This window comes from Anoplophora glabripennis, unplaced genomic scaffold (assembly GCF_000390285.2).
Source record: "Anoplophora glabripennis isolate ALB-LARVAE unplaced genomic scaffold, Agla_2.0 scaffold1508, whole genome shotgun sequence".
Classification (NCBI taxonomy): Eukaryota; Metazoa; Arthropoda; class Insecta; order Coleoptera; family Cerambycidae; genus Anoplophora; species Anoplophora glabripennis.
In genome coordinates, this window is record NW_019417584.1 from 725 (window position 1) to 17,711 (window position 16,987).

General features: G+C 39.5%; 2 protein-coding genes across 2 annotated transcripts; one reads left to right on the forward strand and one right to left on the reverse strand.

Annotated features, from left to right (window-relative positions):
- Nucleotides 1–525: 525 nt before the first annotated feature.
- On the forward strand, nt 526–4,474 carry LOC108916319 (acetylcholine receptor subunit alpha-like; the record flags this gene model as incomplete). The annotated part of the gene is made up of 4 exons (XM_018722533.1): nt 526–672; nt 750–896; nt 2,475–2,709; nt 3,586–4,474. Coding segments are annotated over 4 exons (724 nt in total), but the record flags the coding sequence as incomplete, so codon positions are not given.
- A 2,291-nt stretch (nt 4,475–6,765) lies between these two features.
- On the reverse strand, nt 6,766–15,579 carry LOC108916326 (tubby-related protein 4). The gene is made up of 15 exons (XM_018722546.1): nt 14,707–15,579; nt 12,674–12,838; nt 11,625–11,807; nt 10,914–11,190; nt 10,590–10,858; nt 10,314–10,538; nt 10,029–10,257; nt 9,700–9,950; nt 9,104–9,470; nt 8,796–9,049; nt 8,329–8,731; nt 7,640–8,269; nt 7,397–7,587; nt 7,152–7,343; nt 6,766–7,080 (listed from the first exon to the last, which is right to left on the reverse strand). Exons 1-15 carry the CDS (start codon nt 14,800–14,802, stop codon nt 6,964–6,966), a joined length of 3,849 nt encoding a protein of 1,282 aa, XP_018578062.1. The 5' UTR covers nt 14,803–15,579; the 3' UTR covers nt 6,766–6,963.
- Between the last annotated feature and the right edge of the window lie 1,408 nt (nt 15,580–16,987).

The following is a 16,987-nucleotide window of genomic DNA, read 5'->3' on the forward strand; positions in this document are numbered from 1 at the left end:
ATTACACGCAGGAACTCTCAGAACAAAGCCGGAAATTCCGGTGGTGAACTGGAGTGGTTTTAGAGGGCCGAGGTAAAAATGTTCGGCGTTATGTCTCTTGGGAGTTCAATTTGTACATATTTTCTCTTGTACCCAGTGAGCTCAGTTTCGGAAAAGCACGTATTATGCATTTCTTGAAAATCAAAATTAGTAACTTGCTATTTAATGATATTAAGAACATCTTAGTCACAGAACAACTCGAAGATGGTATATAACAAATCTTGCTTTCTTCTCTTATGAACATTTAGATCAACAGAGCCAAACTGTTTATCAAATTGATGCTGTTAACAATTTGATTCCACAACTACATTCAGCAGTTTGTTGAAATCGAGCTTCAATTTACCACCCTTTATCTGGTGTGCCTCAAGGCTTATATCTTGGACCGCTGCTGTTTTTGATTTTTATAAACGATTTAACTGAGGAGATTTTGAACGCAATGTTGACACATAATTGTTGCTTTCGATAATAGTCTTGAATATTTTTCAGCATATGTGTGACAGTAGTGGTCTTGAACGTTCATTTTCGTTCGCCGCAGACCCACAAGATGTCGCCCTGGGTGAAGAGGGTGTTCATTCACATCCTCCCTAGACTATTAGTCATGAAGAGGCCTACTTATGTCTTCGAAACCAACAGGTAAATGGCACAACCAAAAGTTCCTTTCCAAAGCAAGGAAGGAAGCAAATGTTTATAACAATAAATTTTACTTCCAGCAAATTTCTGGCCAACCGTTTCATAACGAGGGGTAGAGAGCCCTCCACCTGCCTCTACCCCTACCACACCACCGTTCACAGGGAGGACTCCAGTCCCAAGAGGAGATTCCCGAGCAGGACACCGAGCAAGGAAGACTTATCTCCAAGGTAACCGTTTAATACTTGTTTCAGCGTACACTTATGGTTTTTTTGTGCAGTCCTTTACGGGATTCGAGCGGTTCATTAAAAACGAGTGAAACAGACTTGAGTGGGGTGCCTTACAAGCGGCTAAAAAAACGAGTATAATGGCGAGGAGCTTCCATTAGCAAAAAAACTGGAGGAGAAGGGACCCGGGGTGACAATTAATAACGTGACTCGGGGGAGGCGGGCTGTAATTCGCCGAAAAATAATTGCAGGGGCGCTCGCTAATCCCTCTCCTCGCGTTTCGCCGGTATTAGGCCGGAAGAGAAAGGTGTTATTTCCTTACGATCCATAACCGGGGCACTATTAGAGGAAATTAAGACGGGTTGAATTGGGAGCATTGCATTAAGTGCGATTGTTAGTTTAAAGAGTAATCGAAGGGTCGATTTTGAGGGATTCGCAATTATAGTTGGTTGGTTTTTCGAATGACCGCTCATTCAATTCGTTGCAAAGTTTCTGTAATTCCCGTTTGGACTTTCGGCGCTGGCAAATTTAAATAAAGCCCTTTCGCCGCGCTGCGAAACGCTGAAAACAACGAAATGTACGAAATCGATACCAGTTTTACATGTTTCGTATAACATGAAACAATAATTGCATCGTAGTGTGCCGCGACATGGCTTCGTTCTTTAAAAAAGGCATTAGGATCAAGTCCGGCCCTTAATTCGCTGTAAGGGTCTCATTTGTTCGTCTCGGGCCTCTAAAAAGTTCAAATGAAATGAAATGATCATTTCATTTTAACAGTACGGTTCCGAAGTAACGGGTTCAAAATAACGTTTCCAAAGTAACAGTTCCAAGGTAAGGGTTCCAAAGTAACGGTTCCGAATTAACGGTTCCTAAGGTAACAATTCCAAGGTAACGATTCCAAGGTAACGGTTCCAAAGTAACGGTTCCAATGTAACGGTTCCAAAATAACGGTTCCAAAGTAACAGTTCCTAAGTAACGGTTCTGCAATAACGGTTCCGAAGTAACGGCTCCTAAGTAACAGTTCCAAAGGAACGGTTTCAATATAACGGTTCCAAAATAACGGCTCCAATGTAACGGTTCCGAAATAATGGTTCCAAAGTAACGGTTCCAAAGTAACGGTTCCAAAGTAACAGTTCCTAAGTAACGGTTCTGCAATAACGGTTCCGAAGTAACGGCTCCTAAGTAACAGTTCCAAAGGAACGGTTTCAATATAACGGTTCCAAAATAACGGCTCCAATGTAACGGTTCCGAAATAATGGTTCCAAAGTAACGGTTCCAAAGTAACGATTCCAAAGTAACGGTTCTGGAATAACGGTTCCAAAGTAACGGCTCTTAAGTAACAGTTCCAAAGGAACGGTTCCATAATAACGGTTCCAAAGTAACGGTTTCGAAATAACGGTTCCAAAGTAACGATTCCAAAGTAACGGTTCCGAAATAACCGTTCCAAAGTAACAGTTCTAAAGGAACGGTTCCGAAGTAACGGTTCCCAAGTAACGGTGTCAAAATAACAGTTCCAATGTAACGGTGACTTTTATATCCTTGTTTTATATCCGTAGCGTTTAATATATGGGAATTTTTCAGCCTCGCCGACGGCGGTCCCTTCGGGGGCAGCTGCCAGATCCACGGGCCCGTCGCCATGGCACACTCGGAGTCGGAGGAGCTGGCCGGCCCCGGGGACAACGACAACGGCTTGAAGAGTCCGGTGCTGAGGAATCCGGCGTACTCGCACAGCCGGTGTCCTCCGGAGATTCACAAGTCCTGCTTCTGTGTCCGCTTCATCGCCGAGCACACCAAGATGCTGGAGGACTCGACGAAGGTCAGTAACGGTCACTGTAACTAATAACTTGAATTAATTGATTTGTGTATTGATTTTTTTAAATTCCTGTTGGTTGAATGGTACTCTTCTAAATCATCCTAAGAGCTGTCATATATGACTTTAAATTCAAAAGGACTTCGGATTTCTTTGGGCAGTGACGAAAAAAATAAAGTAAATAAGCCGTGAAAGACTTCTCTTTAGTTGTATTTGGACTCTACTTTTGTAAAATACAGCAGTTCTCCATCGAAGAATCCTGGGAACCCTCTCAGGGCTCAAACGACGCGTGAAATTGTTGTGTATGTCTGTCATATACTCGCTGGACGTGCGGGATTATTTTTAAAATTTTTATTTAACCAGAACTGCACCTAGAGAGAATTCATGGTGCAGAACACGTCGTCGGAGACGCTTTATCTATATTGTTGTCGGGATCTTAAAGCCGTTATCCGAACGAGCGACGCCAAGTCATATTTCCCTGAGATATTCCCGAAATAGTCCGGGATCTGAGATTGCTGAACGTTTCTCTACGAAATAATGCGAGATCTGTTACAGACGTCGTTTATTTTTCCGATAGTCGAGAATGTATTCTATTCACCACACTTTGTTTGTCAAAGAACGCGACTATCCTATGTCTCAAGTCCTTGCATCATCGTTGGCAACTCAACGCCACAAAAAAAAGTAGGCTGGGCCACTCTTGCTTGCCAGTGCTTGCCAGTGCTTGATATTGTGGTCAAAATACGAATTGACCCGGGAAAAATAGCATAGTTAACACTGCTTCCGTCTACAGCCCAATCAACTTTCTTTGGCGTCGTACAAACGTCCGAACTTGATTTTTTGCAAACGTATTTCATCCCCAGAGAGAATTTCCTCCTGTTCCAGGTGAAGGAGGACTGGAAGTACGTCGCGATGGTGCTGGACAGGCTGTTCCTGTGGATATTCACCCTCGCGGTGCTCGTGGGAACGGCGGGCATCATTCTGCAGGCCCCCACGCTCTACGACGACAGGATCCCCATCGACAAGAAGTTCTCCGAGTTCGCCACCACCACCGTCGTGCGGTGTCCGCCCCCGCAATAGGGGCGTACGCCCCCGGCGAGTGCCTACACTTCATCCCATCGTCGTCATCGAACATCACCACTGTTATGTAAATATAAGAATGTGTATTTTTTAAGATCGCCGACCAGGGTTCGCGTAGGGGCGCCCGGATGCCCGACCACGCCTAATTATATTTGTACAGGGTAAGCGAAAACCTTTCTACAAGTAATGCTTTAATACGCACCGTTGAAATTTGTTCCATGGTCTATTTAACGGTATGTTGATCTTCCTGTTTTGTTTTTATAAAGTGTTGGATAATTATGTATCTTTGGAAAGCGATTTTTTTGGTTCTTCATCAGCTAACATCTTCAAATTTTGTTCCATGGTCGATTTAAAGAAATTTGGATCTTGTTATTTCATCTTTATAAAATATTGGGCAATTCTGGACCTTTGAGAAGATTTGTAAATTTTACGCCAGTTGACATATTTAAATTTTGTTCCATGGTCTATTTAACGATATGTTGGTCTTCCTGTTCTGTAGTTATAAAGTAATGGATAATTCTATACCTTTTGAAGAGGATTATTCAGGTTTTTCATTAGATAATTTCTTCAAATTTTGTTCCCTGGTCGGTTTAAAGAAATTTGGATCTTGATCTTTTTATTTCATCTTTATAAAATATTGGGTAATTCTGGACCATTGGAAAAGGATTTGTATGTATTACGCCAGTTGACATCTTTTAATTTTGTTCCATGGTCTATTTAACAGTTTGTAGGTCTTGGATCTTTCTATTTTATCTTTCTAAAATATTGGATAATTCTAGACCATTGCAAAATCATTCTGTAGATATTACATCAGTTGACATGTTTAAATTTTGTTCTATGATCGCTTTAAAGAAAAGCTAGTCCGTCTTCCTATTCTATCTTTGGAAAGTATTTAGTAACTCTCCGCCATAAATTTTGTTCTGTGGTTTGTTTAAAACTATTTTTGACTCCCTATTTTATCTTTACAAAACTATTGGGTGACTGTGGATCATTGGAAAACAATTCTCTAGGTATTTCAATGGTTGCCAGCTTTAAATTTTGTTCCGTGGTCTGCTTAAGGATGTTTTGTACTTCCTATTCCATTTTTTTAAATATTGGACCAATGAAAAATGATTGTTTCATTCTATTTTGCCTAATATTCTTCGCTTTATTATACTCGTGCACATGGACGCAGAGTGGCACTAAAAATACTGCTGAGATATTTGCCAGGATCAGTTCCAACGAATTTTGATGAATATGCCATGTTCGTTTCTTCTTTGAAGAAAAATTTTATTCAAAAATTCATGTTTTGGTTTTTAACCAGTATTTGCTTGAATAGATACTTTTCTTTAAATAATATAAGTAGCTTTCAAGTAACGATATTCTCCATTACTAGAAGTGTTCTCAGTTCCTCTAGAAGTTCATCCCCTCCCCTCTGGGGAGCACGTCATTGTGCCGCCCCTTACGCGTATCCCGCGTCGGACCCGACCTCGTCCTATTTCGTCGACAAAATGAAGCTTATGAAATTTTATAAGAGAAATTTAATAAAATTACCTGATCTGTAAATACATATGCATCAAATATTTATATACATTACCTTCGATGAGCTCACCGATGTATTTTGTATCAGTCAGATGAGACTAGTGTGTGTGTGGGTGCGTGTGTGTGTGTTTGTTGTCGATTGATTTGTGATATATCTAGGTATTCTTGAAAACGCGAGGTCTAAGGTGCGGTATTCCGGTGATTTTTAATTTTGACCGGCCCCACGTTGGGCGCCAAAATTTTTTGCAAACACTATTCTCACTTTGATTATCTTATTTTGAATTATTGGGAGATTATCTGTGTCTCCGAAGTGAGTCTATTCCTACAGATGAGCTACATTTCTTTTGCTGAAGTTGAATTTTATTTGAATTTACTTGTCTTTATGATATATCCTGGTATTCTTTTGGGGATCGAATACCGCACCTGGCTGACTTCTTATGACACGTAGTGCCATTATAGACATAAATTGAACTACCTAAATGAAAAGGATATTAAACTAGCACCTTATAATAAAAAAAATGAATGTATCGATTACTAAATAGTAGTAGCGTTAACGAAACTGATGAATATAAAAAATTATATAGAGACATAGGATCGGGGGCGTTGTTTGGTATTCCAGAGTTTCTTTTACATTTTTGACAATAATGGAGGAAAATTAACGAAAATGTAGCGCAGGAATTTGCCGAGCAATAAGACGTAAACCGTTAACGAGTTGTGTTTGTTCAAAAAAAAAAAACGCCTACCTAAGTATAGAATACAAATAAAATAGTCTACTAGACTGCCTATGGGTTCGAATGGGGAACACTAACTTGTAAATATAGAGTTATATAAGTGTTAGAGACCTAGACAAGAGGGATAGTTATACATATATTGTCATAGATTCTAAGGGTTGTTATACGTTGTTGCTTGGTTTTATAATCATGCCTACGAAATAAATTATTGAATAATCGTGCTGGCTTTAATTTACCAAAGTCCCCACTTTTCCTAACCTTCCAACTGTTGGTGTTCCCGGGGATAAAAGAAATATTTCAAAACGTAAACAAGTTGATAAACGTGGTAAAAATCAAGGGGTAGACCAAGGGTCAAAAGTGAAAATTTAGTGTGCACATTTTGTACGCACACCACGTTGGGCGCCAAAATTTTGTGTGAAAATCGTGCATTTCTAATTTTTGACCAGCCCACGTTGGGCGCCAAAATTTAATTTATTATAACTATTGGAATTATGGTTTTATTTTGAATAATGATTTTTAATTGGCCTGGCCCCACGTTGGGCGCCAAAATTTTGTGTGAAAATCGTGCATTTATAATTTTGACTAGAATCACGTTGGGCGCCAAAAATTAATGTTTTTCATTGGTACTGTTTGGATAATATTTTTTAAATATTAATGCATTACAGACCAAATTTTGAAGAGGTGTAAGAAAGTTCCCACTACGAAATATCTCTTTATTAATAATATTGACAGTAATAACATTAAATACAATATAAATATATATAAATGAAAAAACGACGAGACATCCCAATAGGTAACAAATATCGGTCAAAACATCTATAAAATATATGTGAATTTCTTCAAAAACGGAAAAACATACGTTAAACGAAAATCAACAATACAAAACTTCCAAAATATCCCGAAATTGGCACGTGGAACCAAAGAAAAAAAATCATTTAAGTCTTTGCGTGACATTAGCTAAAGCTACCGCAAACGCTTGCAGCGCCGAAAAGGGGTACTGAAAGTCTAAGGTGTAGGCGTTCCCATCGATCCGTCCAAACTGCATCACCTGCGGAACAAAATCAATGTCAAAAACAGATACGTAGAAACAGCAGTTAAAATTGTTTCTAGGTGAAGTACCTGCTTTCCTCTAAACTCTATTTGGAAGTTCTTGGCCGACTCCTGGGTCACCCTTCCGCCAAAATCGAGTTGGTAGACCTGACTGTTCTCGTTCCACATGGGGGCCTTGTTGTGCATCACAAACTCCCTCCTCTGGGGTATTATGGGGTTATTGCAGCTGCTCCCGTTCGGCTCGATCTTGCCTCTCTTCAGCTGTGTGAAAGTTCACGTAATTATTTCCTCTTGGAACGTTTAGTAGATCTTACCTTTTGCCTAAGTTGCGACTTCTGGAAGGTCTCCAGGTCCTTGTAGTTCGTGCCGTTGAAGATCTCGTCCCCAGAGGCGTTGACTTCGTCGTCCGAACTCTCCTGATTCTTATTCTTCCTGTTCCTCCTTCCTAGAAGGGGCGAGCTTAGCAGCTTCCGTCTTATAGGAGAAGCAGATTGAGGCCGGATACCTTAAATTGAGACCGTAATAATATGAAGTTTGATATAGATCCTTTTCCTTACCCTTTTTAGTAGGCGCTGGTGAAGAGGGCGAACTTCTAGGCAGTCTAGGCGCGTGAGAAGGCGAGGACTTGCCGTCGTCCTCTCTAAGCCTAGTTATTAACTTTTCTAGGTTAGCTAAGGCCTGGGTGTGTATCGAGACGCCGTTTTTCTCGGTAGTGACGTCCGCTTGTTGGTTGATCTTCTTCTGAGTGCTCCTTCCTCTATTTTGTTCACCGACATCCGTTTTCTTCCTCCTCATTAAAGGCGACGAGAAAAAGTCTCTTTTTGTTGATTTATTACTGTTATTTTTCTCTTCTACCACTGTATCAGAACCTTGACTGTTTTCCACCGCACTATTTTCCACTTCGAGTATATCTTCAGGTTTTTTCTTTGCTATGTTACCGATGGAACTTTCATTGCTTGGGAAAATATCACTCGAGTCCAAGCTTTTGGATTTGCCGCAATTTTTTAACCTAGGATTAAAATCTGACGCTTTTAAGTGATGGTCTGACGGTTTGGAGACCATCCTGCTCTGCCTCTTGGTCCTAGGCTTCTTGTTCACCAGCACCAAACGTTTCGGAAATTCCTTACGCAACATCAGCAACGAAGCGTCGCTTGGGACCAACTGGGCGTCCACCATGTCTAGGAATCCTAAAAGAAAACGAGTAATACACTAATAATAACGGTTAGAGTTAGATATCAAGTCTTACCAACACTGCAACTTCTCACCATCGAGTCTATCAGGCAAGTTGTGGGCGGTGGAGGTCTTCTGGACGTCGAGGGACCTGTACCCGAGTTCTCTTCGTCTATAAACTTCAATTCTCTATTCAAGGACTCGTTGACGGCTTGTTTGGCCTTTTTACTGTCCACAGGCGAGTCCTCTTGAATTTTCTTGATAACGATCGGTTTGTGCTGTTCGCCGTTCAAGCCAAACGTCACGGAGATGTTCTTCGCGGTCTGCTCGACCAAACTCGATTTCACCTGTAAGGCGTTGCTCCCGTTGAAATATTCGCTGGCAGAGTAAGATATGATCGTGGAGGCGGGAGGGCGGTCGAAGATGATGTCACTGGGCGCCACCGCGTTCTTGGGCGACTGCAAGGCCGGAACGGACACCTGGTTAATAGATCTTGAGAGTCTCTTTTCAAAAACATCGATAAAGAGATTGGATGACACTTACCTCGCAGCAGATGGGCGATATAGCGTGACGTTGACTGCCTCCGTTCTGCGCCCCGTTCTGCATGAATTGACCGATGAAGCTCGTACTTTGTGTACTGGTTGGACGCAAACTTAACAGGGCACCATTGCTTGTGCTGCTGGATGCTTGAGGACGGATTTGATCGTTATTACTAAGGCTTACTACTTCATTTACTTCTACGTAACAGCATTTTTCATCATAAGACTCGGGTTTGGCCAGCAACGAACTTGGTGTTTCTGGAACGTTCAGTTTTCAGTCAGTGTTAAGTTAAAATTGACAATTGGACCCACCTATGCGCCGGACGCCCTGCTCTGGCAGCAGGTACGAACACTTCTGCTTGCCCAGAACGTTACCTCGCGGTGACATAGGCGCTATGGGGATGTCTATAGATCCCCTGACACCTCTCGATCTTTCCTCCGGCTGGACTACTTCTTCTTCGTCTTCAGAGAATAGGTTGGGATTAAACGTGGGGTCAGGTCCTACGGGGAAATCGTCGCGTAGTTCCGTCATGACCAGCGTCATTTGACGGGGCTGCAGGTGGAGGAGCGACGTCTTGTAAGTCACTTGACCCAGATTTACGGGTACTGACGTGGCCAGCCCGTGAATTTTGAATTTTGTTCCCCAAATGTTCGACGTCACCTCGACAAGACGTACCTGCTGGAAAATGAAAGTATTTTTTATAATATTGTCTTGTGCAACCTTAAAAAAAATTCTGTATAGATCGTACAACAAAATTATTCAATTAATCCTGATAAGATGTGTAAGATAATGAATATGGCGTACATCGTGGGGCCCAAACCCATGACCTTGACAAAAAAACTGCGTTCCGATGGCGAAACAGCAAGAGTTTGAATAACAAAGCACAGAAAAAGGCCATCGGGCTTACCTCTGGAAGCGTGTCGACATAAGAAAGGTCCTCGTGCTCGCTATCCTGATCCTGCCTCTGATACGGCTGTCTGTCGTGGTGGGTCACATGCGAGTAGTATTTATTCTTCCTCTTCCTCCTCCTTTGCATCCTGGGGGACCCAGTGCAACCGTCTTCCCGATCCGAATCCGACGTATCACTATTGCAGCCGCCGTTTGCAGAGTTGCTCGAAGAAGACGAGCTCTTCGATTCTGATGAATACAATTGGTAGTCTAGATCAATTCAAGAAACTTTTACATTATCTACTTACAGGAACAGAAATAAACTTGATTCTAAAACGTAAACATTACCTTCCACTTGTGGATCGAAAATAACGAACTCCGGCCTGATTTTGCTCGTCCTTTTGCCCTTGAGAAGGGGCACCAGACCACCAAGGTATTCGAGATACAGCGTGTAGCATGTTCCGGACGTTAGGTTATTCTCCTCGTCGTGTCTGATCATCGTACAATGTAAACGAACTGATCCCACTGGAGGTCTAGACACGAATTCCCTTAAAGAACTCGGTTCCGGAACGCAGCACTGTAAAATAGTTGCAAAATTTATATTCTAAGCTTTGCTGCAAGAGTAATGTTTACCCTTATTGTTTGAGCAAACAGATTCCCAATGATATTCCTTAAGCGAAGAGGCAACGGTAGAGAGGCCAGTTGCGACTCGTTCGGGATTAGGTTGTGTATCCTTAGCCTGCATAGGAGTTGAAGCGAAGCTATTCTCTTCGAGACCCAGGCTATGTGAATCTGCGTCCCCGTCGCCAGAAACAACCGTTTGTCGTTATGGCCCCAGGTCAGCGTGGATATCCGAGACTGGAAAACGAAATGAACAAAAGGTTTTTCCATTGAAAAGCTTGCACTTACATGTCGGTCAGGTATCACCGTGCAATACAGCAGCACGCCTTTCTCGTTGTAGAACTTCAGCATGTTGGTGTACTCGACTTGGACCCCAACGGTAGGGGATCCAGTGGCGATCCCAGACACCGCCAGGAACTCCCTGGAATTGCTCCATTCCATACAGATCGGACCTTGCAGTCCGGTGTTAATCTGGATGGGCGACACGTCGTCGAATGTGGATAGCAAAAATATATAACCGTTTTGTAAAGAAACCGCTAACACGAATTTTCTATCACCTGGAAGGTACGATAGGGATTGGAACGGCTTCGTCGAAAGTGAATCGCAGCTTACCTGAATTGGTAACGCTAGTGTCGTTGTCGTCACCTTCTTCCATCTTGAATTTCTCGCAGGACCAAGCCATGGAGGTGATGCCCACTTCCGAGCCCAGCTGTACTTGGGACACCATGGCTCCGTGTACGTCCATGACGATGATCTGACCTGAGGTAGTGCCGAAGTAGACCTGCTGGTCGTCGGGAGTCCAAATGCCGCAGGTTATGGTCGCGTCCAAATTCAACATGGACGACCAGTACCTTTGACCGGCCACAGAGCCCACCAGAACGAATCCGTCCTGATACAAGAAGATAGTTTAAGTGTTGTGACTCAATGTTGCGATACATAATCAGATAAACCGAAAATGAATGAAAAAAATTGCTGATTACTATCGATTCACATTAGTCTCCCATTACTATGCCTCTCCTTTAATCAGATTACATCCAAACCCGCCCAACTAGATGAATTTATGTCGGCAAAGCTTTTACAACATCGATCAATTTTCAAGTTACAAAAAGATATCGAAAGAATGGGTTCATATTTACAGGAAGGCTACCTTTGACCTTTAGAAAGATACGTAAATTTGTTGTTCTATCTAACCTTTCCGTAATTTTCATACCCCGCCGCTAGACCGATCGTGCTTTTACTTTTAAAAAAGCTTTATTACTGGCATGCTAAAAAAAAGATCGAATCTACATCGATATAAAGGAATGAGCGATATTAACGGACTACCTGGTAACAAATGAGTGCCATTCGGCCGTCGTGTGACCAGGAGAAGTGCGTCACAGGTGTGTTCCGGTCGTTGATGAGCTCTATCGACCACCGGCCTTCGTATTTTATCCATACAAAAATAATTCCAGAACTGTCGCACGACGCCAGTTTTTGATATGGCTCGTTCCACTTTACTAAAATAACCTGGAAAGAATCAGAAAGAATTATGGTACACCATAAAATAATAATACGCCTGCCCTTCTTCCGTACAACTTTGGATTTCCGGTCTGACGAAAGTGTTTGTTTTGTGAGGAAAGAGCTGAGTACTGTTTATAAACATACTGTTCTTCGTAGGTACAAATAAGCCATTGCTATTTTCGGTTTAATGAAAGTGTATCGATTGTGTCGGTATTGTGCCATTAAAATCCAGCCAAATTGGCAATTTCCCGACTAATATGGAAAGGAAATGGGCACGGAGGTAGTTGCTTCCGATTGAACGCGTCGATTCAAGAAGTGTGCGATGAAAGCGAACAGAAAGGCGTTAATTCTTTATACTAAAATCCCTATAAAATATTTAAGTTGATGTATTATCTTTACCATTTCTTACTACTTTAAATATTTCAAGACCTTCTTCTCTTCGGAATTTAAATACACGATCATTGAGTTTTTTAATTGTAAATGGCGCAAATACCATAGAAATGGCACTAAATTCGCGAAATATTTAGTGGAAACGGTCCAAGCCATTATTTGTGGTACTGTTTAAGGTTTTTTCCTTGTTTATTTATTTTTACCACTAATGTTACACTTAGCAAAAAAACGATACGACAATGTGATGTATGTGACACCCAGCCAAGCATGTGAGCTAGCTGCTAACGAGTGGTATGACGTCACAATATGGCTTCCGCGCGTTTTCCCGGGAAATTGTGGAAGAAAATTTATGAATTTTTGCACATCAGCTAACTAGGATGTGTACTTTCCGAATGTGAATTAAAAAATATATATACATACAATATTAATTTTTAGTTAATATATGTAAATTTATAAAAATTGAGGAAAATATTAGGTAGTACCTCTGATCTGTGGCCCCGCAGGTTATAGTTTGTACGTAGAGGAAATTCCACATTTTTCTTGCAATGGCTCGTGGTGAATGTTACCCCAACTATGCCCCTCACGTTGCCAGTGGCCAGCCAGCCCTCCTGATAGTAGTTCGTGCGATTCAATTTCCAATCTTCATCCTAAAAAAACACATTTATTTATTTAAATATAAATTTATTTATTAGTAAATACGACACCACAGAAAGATGTATTTTATCAATTTTTTTATATCGAAGAAAAAGTGTAAATTGTTAGTGAAAATTCCCCTTCTTTATTCGACATTACTTCAAAAAAAAATGAACCTAAAAATTAAAATATAAACTGTTTGGAATAAGTTGAAACATACTAGGAGTAAGTTAACAATAATAGAATAAATATACAGGGTGTTTGTAAATAACTGCGAAATACTTTAGGGTGTGGTTGCCGAAGTTATTTTGTGGAAAAAAATTCGTATAAACGTAGGTCGAAATATGCTTCATTTCCGAGATATAGTGTTTAAATTTTAATTTTTTATTTATTTTCATTAATTATTTCAGAGTTTTAAAGATATTGTCTCGAAACATTAAAAACGCTTTGCACTTTTTGGGCTGATCCGAATACTTCTACTTGCATCAGTGGCGTTCGTGCGAGAATGCCACAACAATTTTTAATTAAAAAAATGGTACGCCACTGACTTTTTTCCGTTCTGATATTTTTTTTAAATCCGCCATAAATTCTGAACGAAATTGGTCATTTCAATTTTTTTCGTAGGATGCACCGTTTTTGAGGAAAAAATTAAAAAAGATTTTATTGCAAGTTGTGTATTTTTAATTTCTATCGATACCTTATCTAGTAGGTTGCTGTCAATATTTCTAAAAAAAATACAAACATCAAATTTCGAGTCAATATCTTTAAAACTCTGAAATAATTAATAAAAATAAATAAAAAATTAAAATTTAAACTCTATACAGGGTGATTCACAACTTGTCCAAAAAAAATTGGGAATAGATGCAGCATGAGAAATGGAATCAATATCGTAAAAAAATTTTTTGTAAAATCCTTATAGTTTCCGAGAAAACATTGGTCTCTAGAATTTTTTTGTAAAAAAACAAAAATCACTTTATTGCATGTCCCTGAGGAGACAACGTAATAAAAAAATTAAAACTACCAAACCCTTAAAAACAGGGGTGTACCTGTTATTTTTTTTTCATATCAATACTCTATTCTAGTCTTAGAAATTGTTGCGATTAATGCTAGCTAAAAAATTTTTTATTAATTTGTTGTCCACGGATATGATGCAATAAAGTGACTTTTATTTTTTTTCTCCAAAAAGGAAACAAAATACGAAAAAAATCAAGAGACAAAAAAGTTGTATTTGCAGTTGCTTAATGCGAAAAAAAATTATAGAAGTTTAAAAAATTCAATGGCGCACGTTGGTTAACTACAATAAATAACACTGCCAAAGTTCAACAAAACCGGCTAAAGGATTATTAAGATTTTCACGAAAAAACGATTTTTTAAATAAAGTTGGACTTTCTTGAAAACGAGGCATTACCGGACCTATGTTTATACAGGGTGTTAGAAGTTTAACTGCCTTAATTTTAACAGTCGATAGAATACATTAAAATAAACAAAAAACCCTTATATGACATGGGACCTATGTTTATATAAACTGTTTAGAATTACTCAAAGAATCACCCGTTGAAGTTTGGCCACGTACTTAAATAACACCCTGTATAGTGATGTGTATTTTGTATTTGTTTGCTTGTTTCAGTGTGGAAGCGAGTTTTTACAGCTAGACTTTAATGAACGATGTTTTGTTGCACTTTTTGTTTCACCATTTGCGTGAAAACAATTTAAAAATGGAATAAAATAATTTAAAAAAATAAAAAACTGTTAACAGTAAACATATGATTGAAATGGTTTGTACTTTATCCGTAGAAATAAATGAAAAATTAATCATTTTTACAGGACAGTATTGACTGAAAAAATGCAGCAAAACAAAAAAAAAGACAAATGCGACCCTTACCTCCGGCAGCTCGTCGGGCACCTTTCCCATCCAGGTGAGGGACAGGATGGGGCAGTCGCTCCTCGCGTTCACCGTCCTCTCGAAGTGCAAGTGCATTCTGCGCTTCCCGAGACACGGCGTTCACATCGTCACCGTCGCCGCAGAAGAACACCCCGCGGAGACGCTCCACAGCGAGGTTTCGGCGGCCGACATGTCGGAAAACGGGGGATTCGATCGATCGGCGTGCGGGGATAACGTGCCGAGCGCACACCTCGGGAGGCGCGTATCGATTTCAGCGGTTTCAGGCCTTCGGCGAGCGCCTGACGCGCGCAGGACGTCCAGGACTCGTCCTTCTCCTCTAAACGACTCGCGTTACGTGTGCTGACGCGTACTCCTCCCAAGAAATATACGGCGCGTGCCAATTTCAGAGTCCGAGGTCAGAAATCGTATTACCATAAAAAAAAAACAACAAGAATTGACCTTCAAGTAGCTTTGAAAATGTGTCGGTCAGCGTTGCCAGATTTTTTTTCGGGCAAAGCGGGATTTTGAAATCTTTTGAGTAAAAAAGCGGGATTATTTCGTCGAAAGCGGGACATACTAAAAAAATACTATACAGGGTGTTTCAGGATTAAGTCGACAAACTTTAAGGAGATATTCCTCATAAAAAAATAAGAAAAAAATCAAGTATAGATTTTTTTCCAGGGACGCTTCATTTAAGAAATATAGGGCGTTAAAGATTTTTAAAAAAATTCGAATTTTTTAAATAATTTCGAAATGAAGAAGGCTATTTAAGCCAAATTTGGCTTCTCATAAGATGCCATTTTTCCGTAGAAGTAGAAGTCCCGCAAGCAACCAGTGGCGGAGTTATGGGGACTCAGACAGTTTGTTATTGAAAAAAAGTGTACATTCACTTTTTTTCCTAACTTATAGTTTCGTGGCAAAATTGATTTTTCGGAAGGGTGCCTCTGGATTCTGTCGATAAACTTTAAAATGAACCTCAACAAAAATTTTCGAGTAGGCTGCTATCAAGCAATGTTAATTTGATGTTTTAAGTGTTATTTTGCGAATTGTTGCATAATAGGCTATTGCTTATGTACTTTAGATAGGAACGACAACGTAACAGAAATTTTATTGTTTGATATGTTCAATTGACCCTAAAAAATGATAAAACCGCGGAGTGCTACCTTTTAAAGGGGTGCGTTTTTGAGAATGGAAGTAAAAAGGTGGTATTTTAATTTTTATGGGTTTTACTCGAAAACTATGAATTTTTTCTAAATAACTGTCAACAGAAAAGTTGTAGCAAATTGAATTTCCAATCGAAATGAGACCTTTTGAAGTCAAAAAAAATATTTGTAACAAAAATATGGCCAAAAAAACCAGTAAAAAAACGAAAAAATACGTTTTTTTCTTTTTGGTTTTTGGCCCACAACTTTTTTCTGAGGTGTTAGGTATAGGCATTGCTGTACAGAAAAAAAAGTTAATGTGGTTTCCTTTAAAATAAGCCTTTATAGAAGTACCTACGAGATACATTGGATCAAAGTTGGCCAGTTTTTGGATTTTTGGCCAATTTTTGCCCTTTTTTGACGATTTTCTTCTTATAACTTTTTTCTGAGTTAATTTAGGTATATGTTATGCCTTATTCAAATGAAAGCTGGTTTCAAGACCTTTATAATGGTGTCTGGTAGAAGTTTATACAACTAAAATCAACCGAGATATGTCAATTTAACCAACGACACTTTTTTCCTTTTATAAAATTTTTTTAAAACTTTAAACTTTTTAACTTTCACATTCACAAAAATAAATTTATTAGACAAAATAATACCGAAAGTAATAAAAATTTTATAAAAAGAAAAAAGTATCGTTGGTTAAATTGACATATCTCGATTGATTTTAACTGTGCAAACTTCAGGCACCATAAAGGTCTTGAAACCAGCTTTCATTTGAATATGGCATTACATATACCTAAATTAACTCAGAAAAAAGTTATAAGATGAAAATCGTCAAAAGGGGCAAAAATTGCCCAAAAATTCAAAAAGTAGCCAACTTTGATCCAATGTATCTCGGTTTCTATTAGTCGTAGGTACTTCTATAAAGGCTTATTTTAAAGGAAAAAACATTAACTTTTTTTTCTGTGAAGCAATGCCTATACCTAACTTAGTCCAAGCATTCTGTCACGGATTAATGTTAAATTTGCAGAAATTATTACCTGGACAAAAAAAATATAACCGTATAGAAAATTAAATTTTAAATTGAGTTTCTTGTTCTTTAAACTCGATCCAAAATGGCGAACATGGTTAAAAAA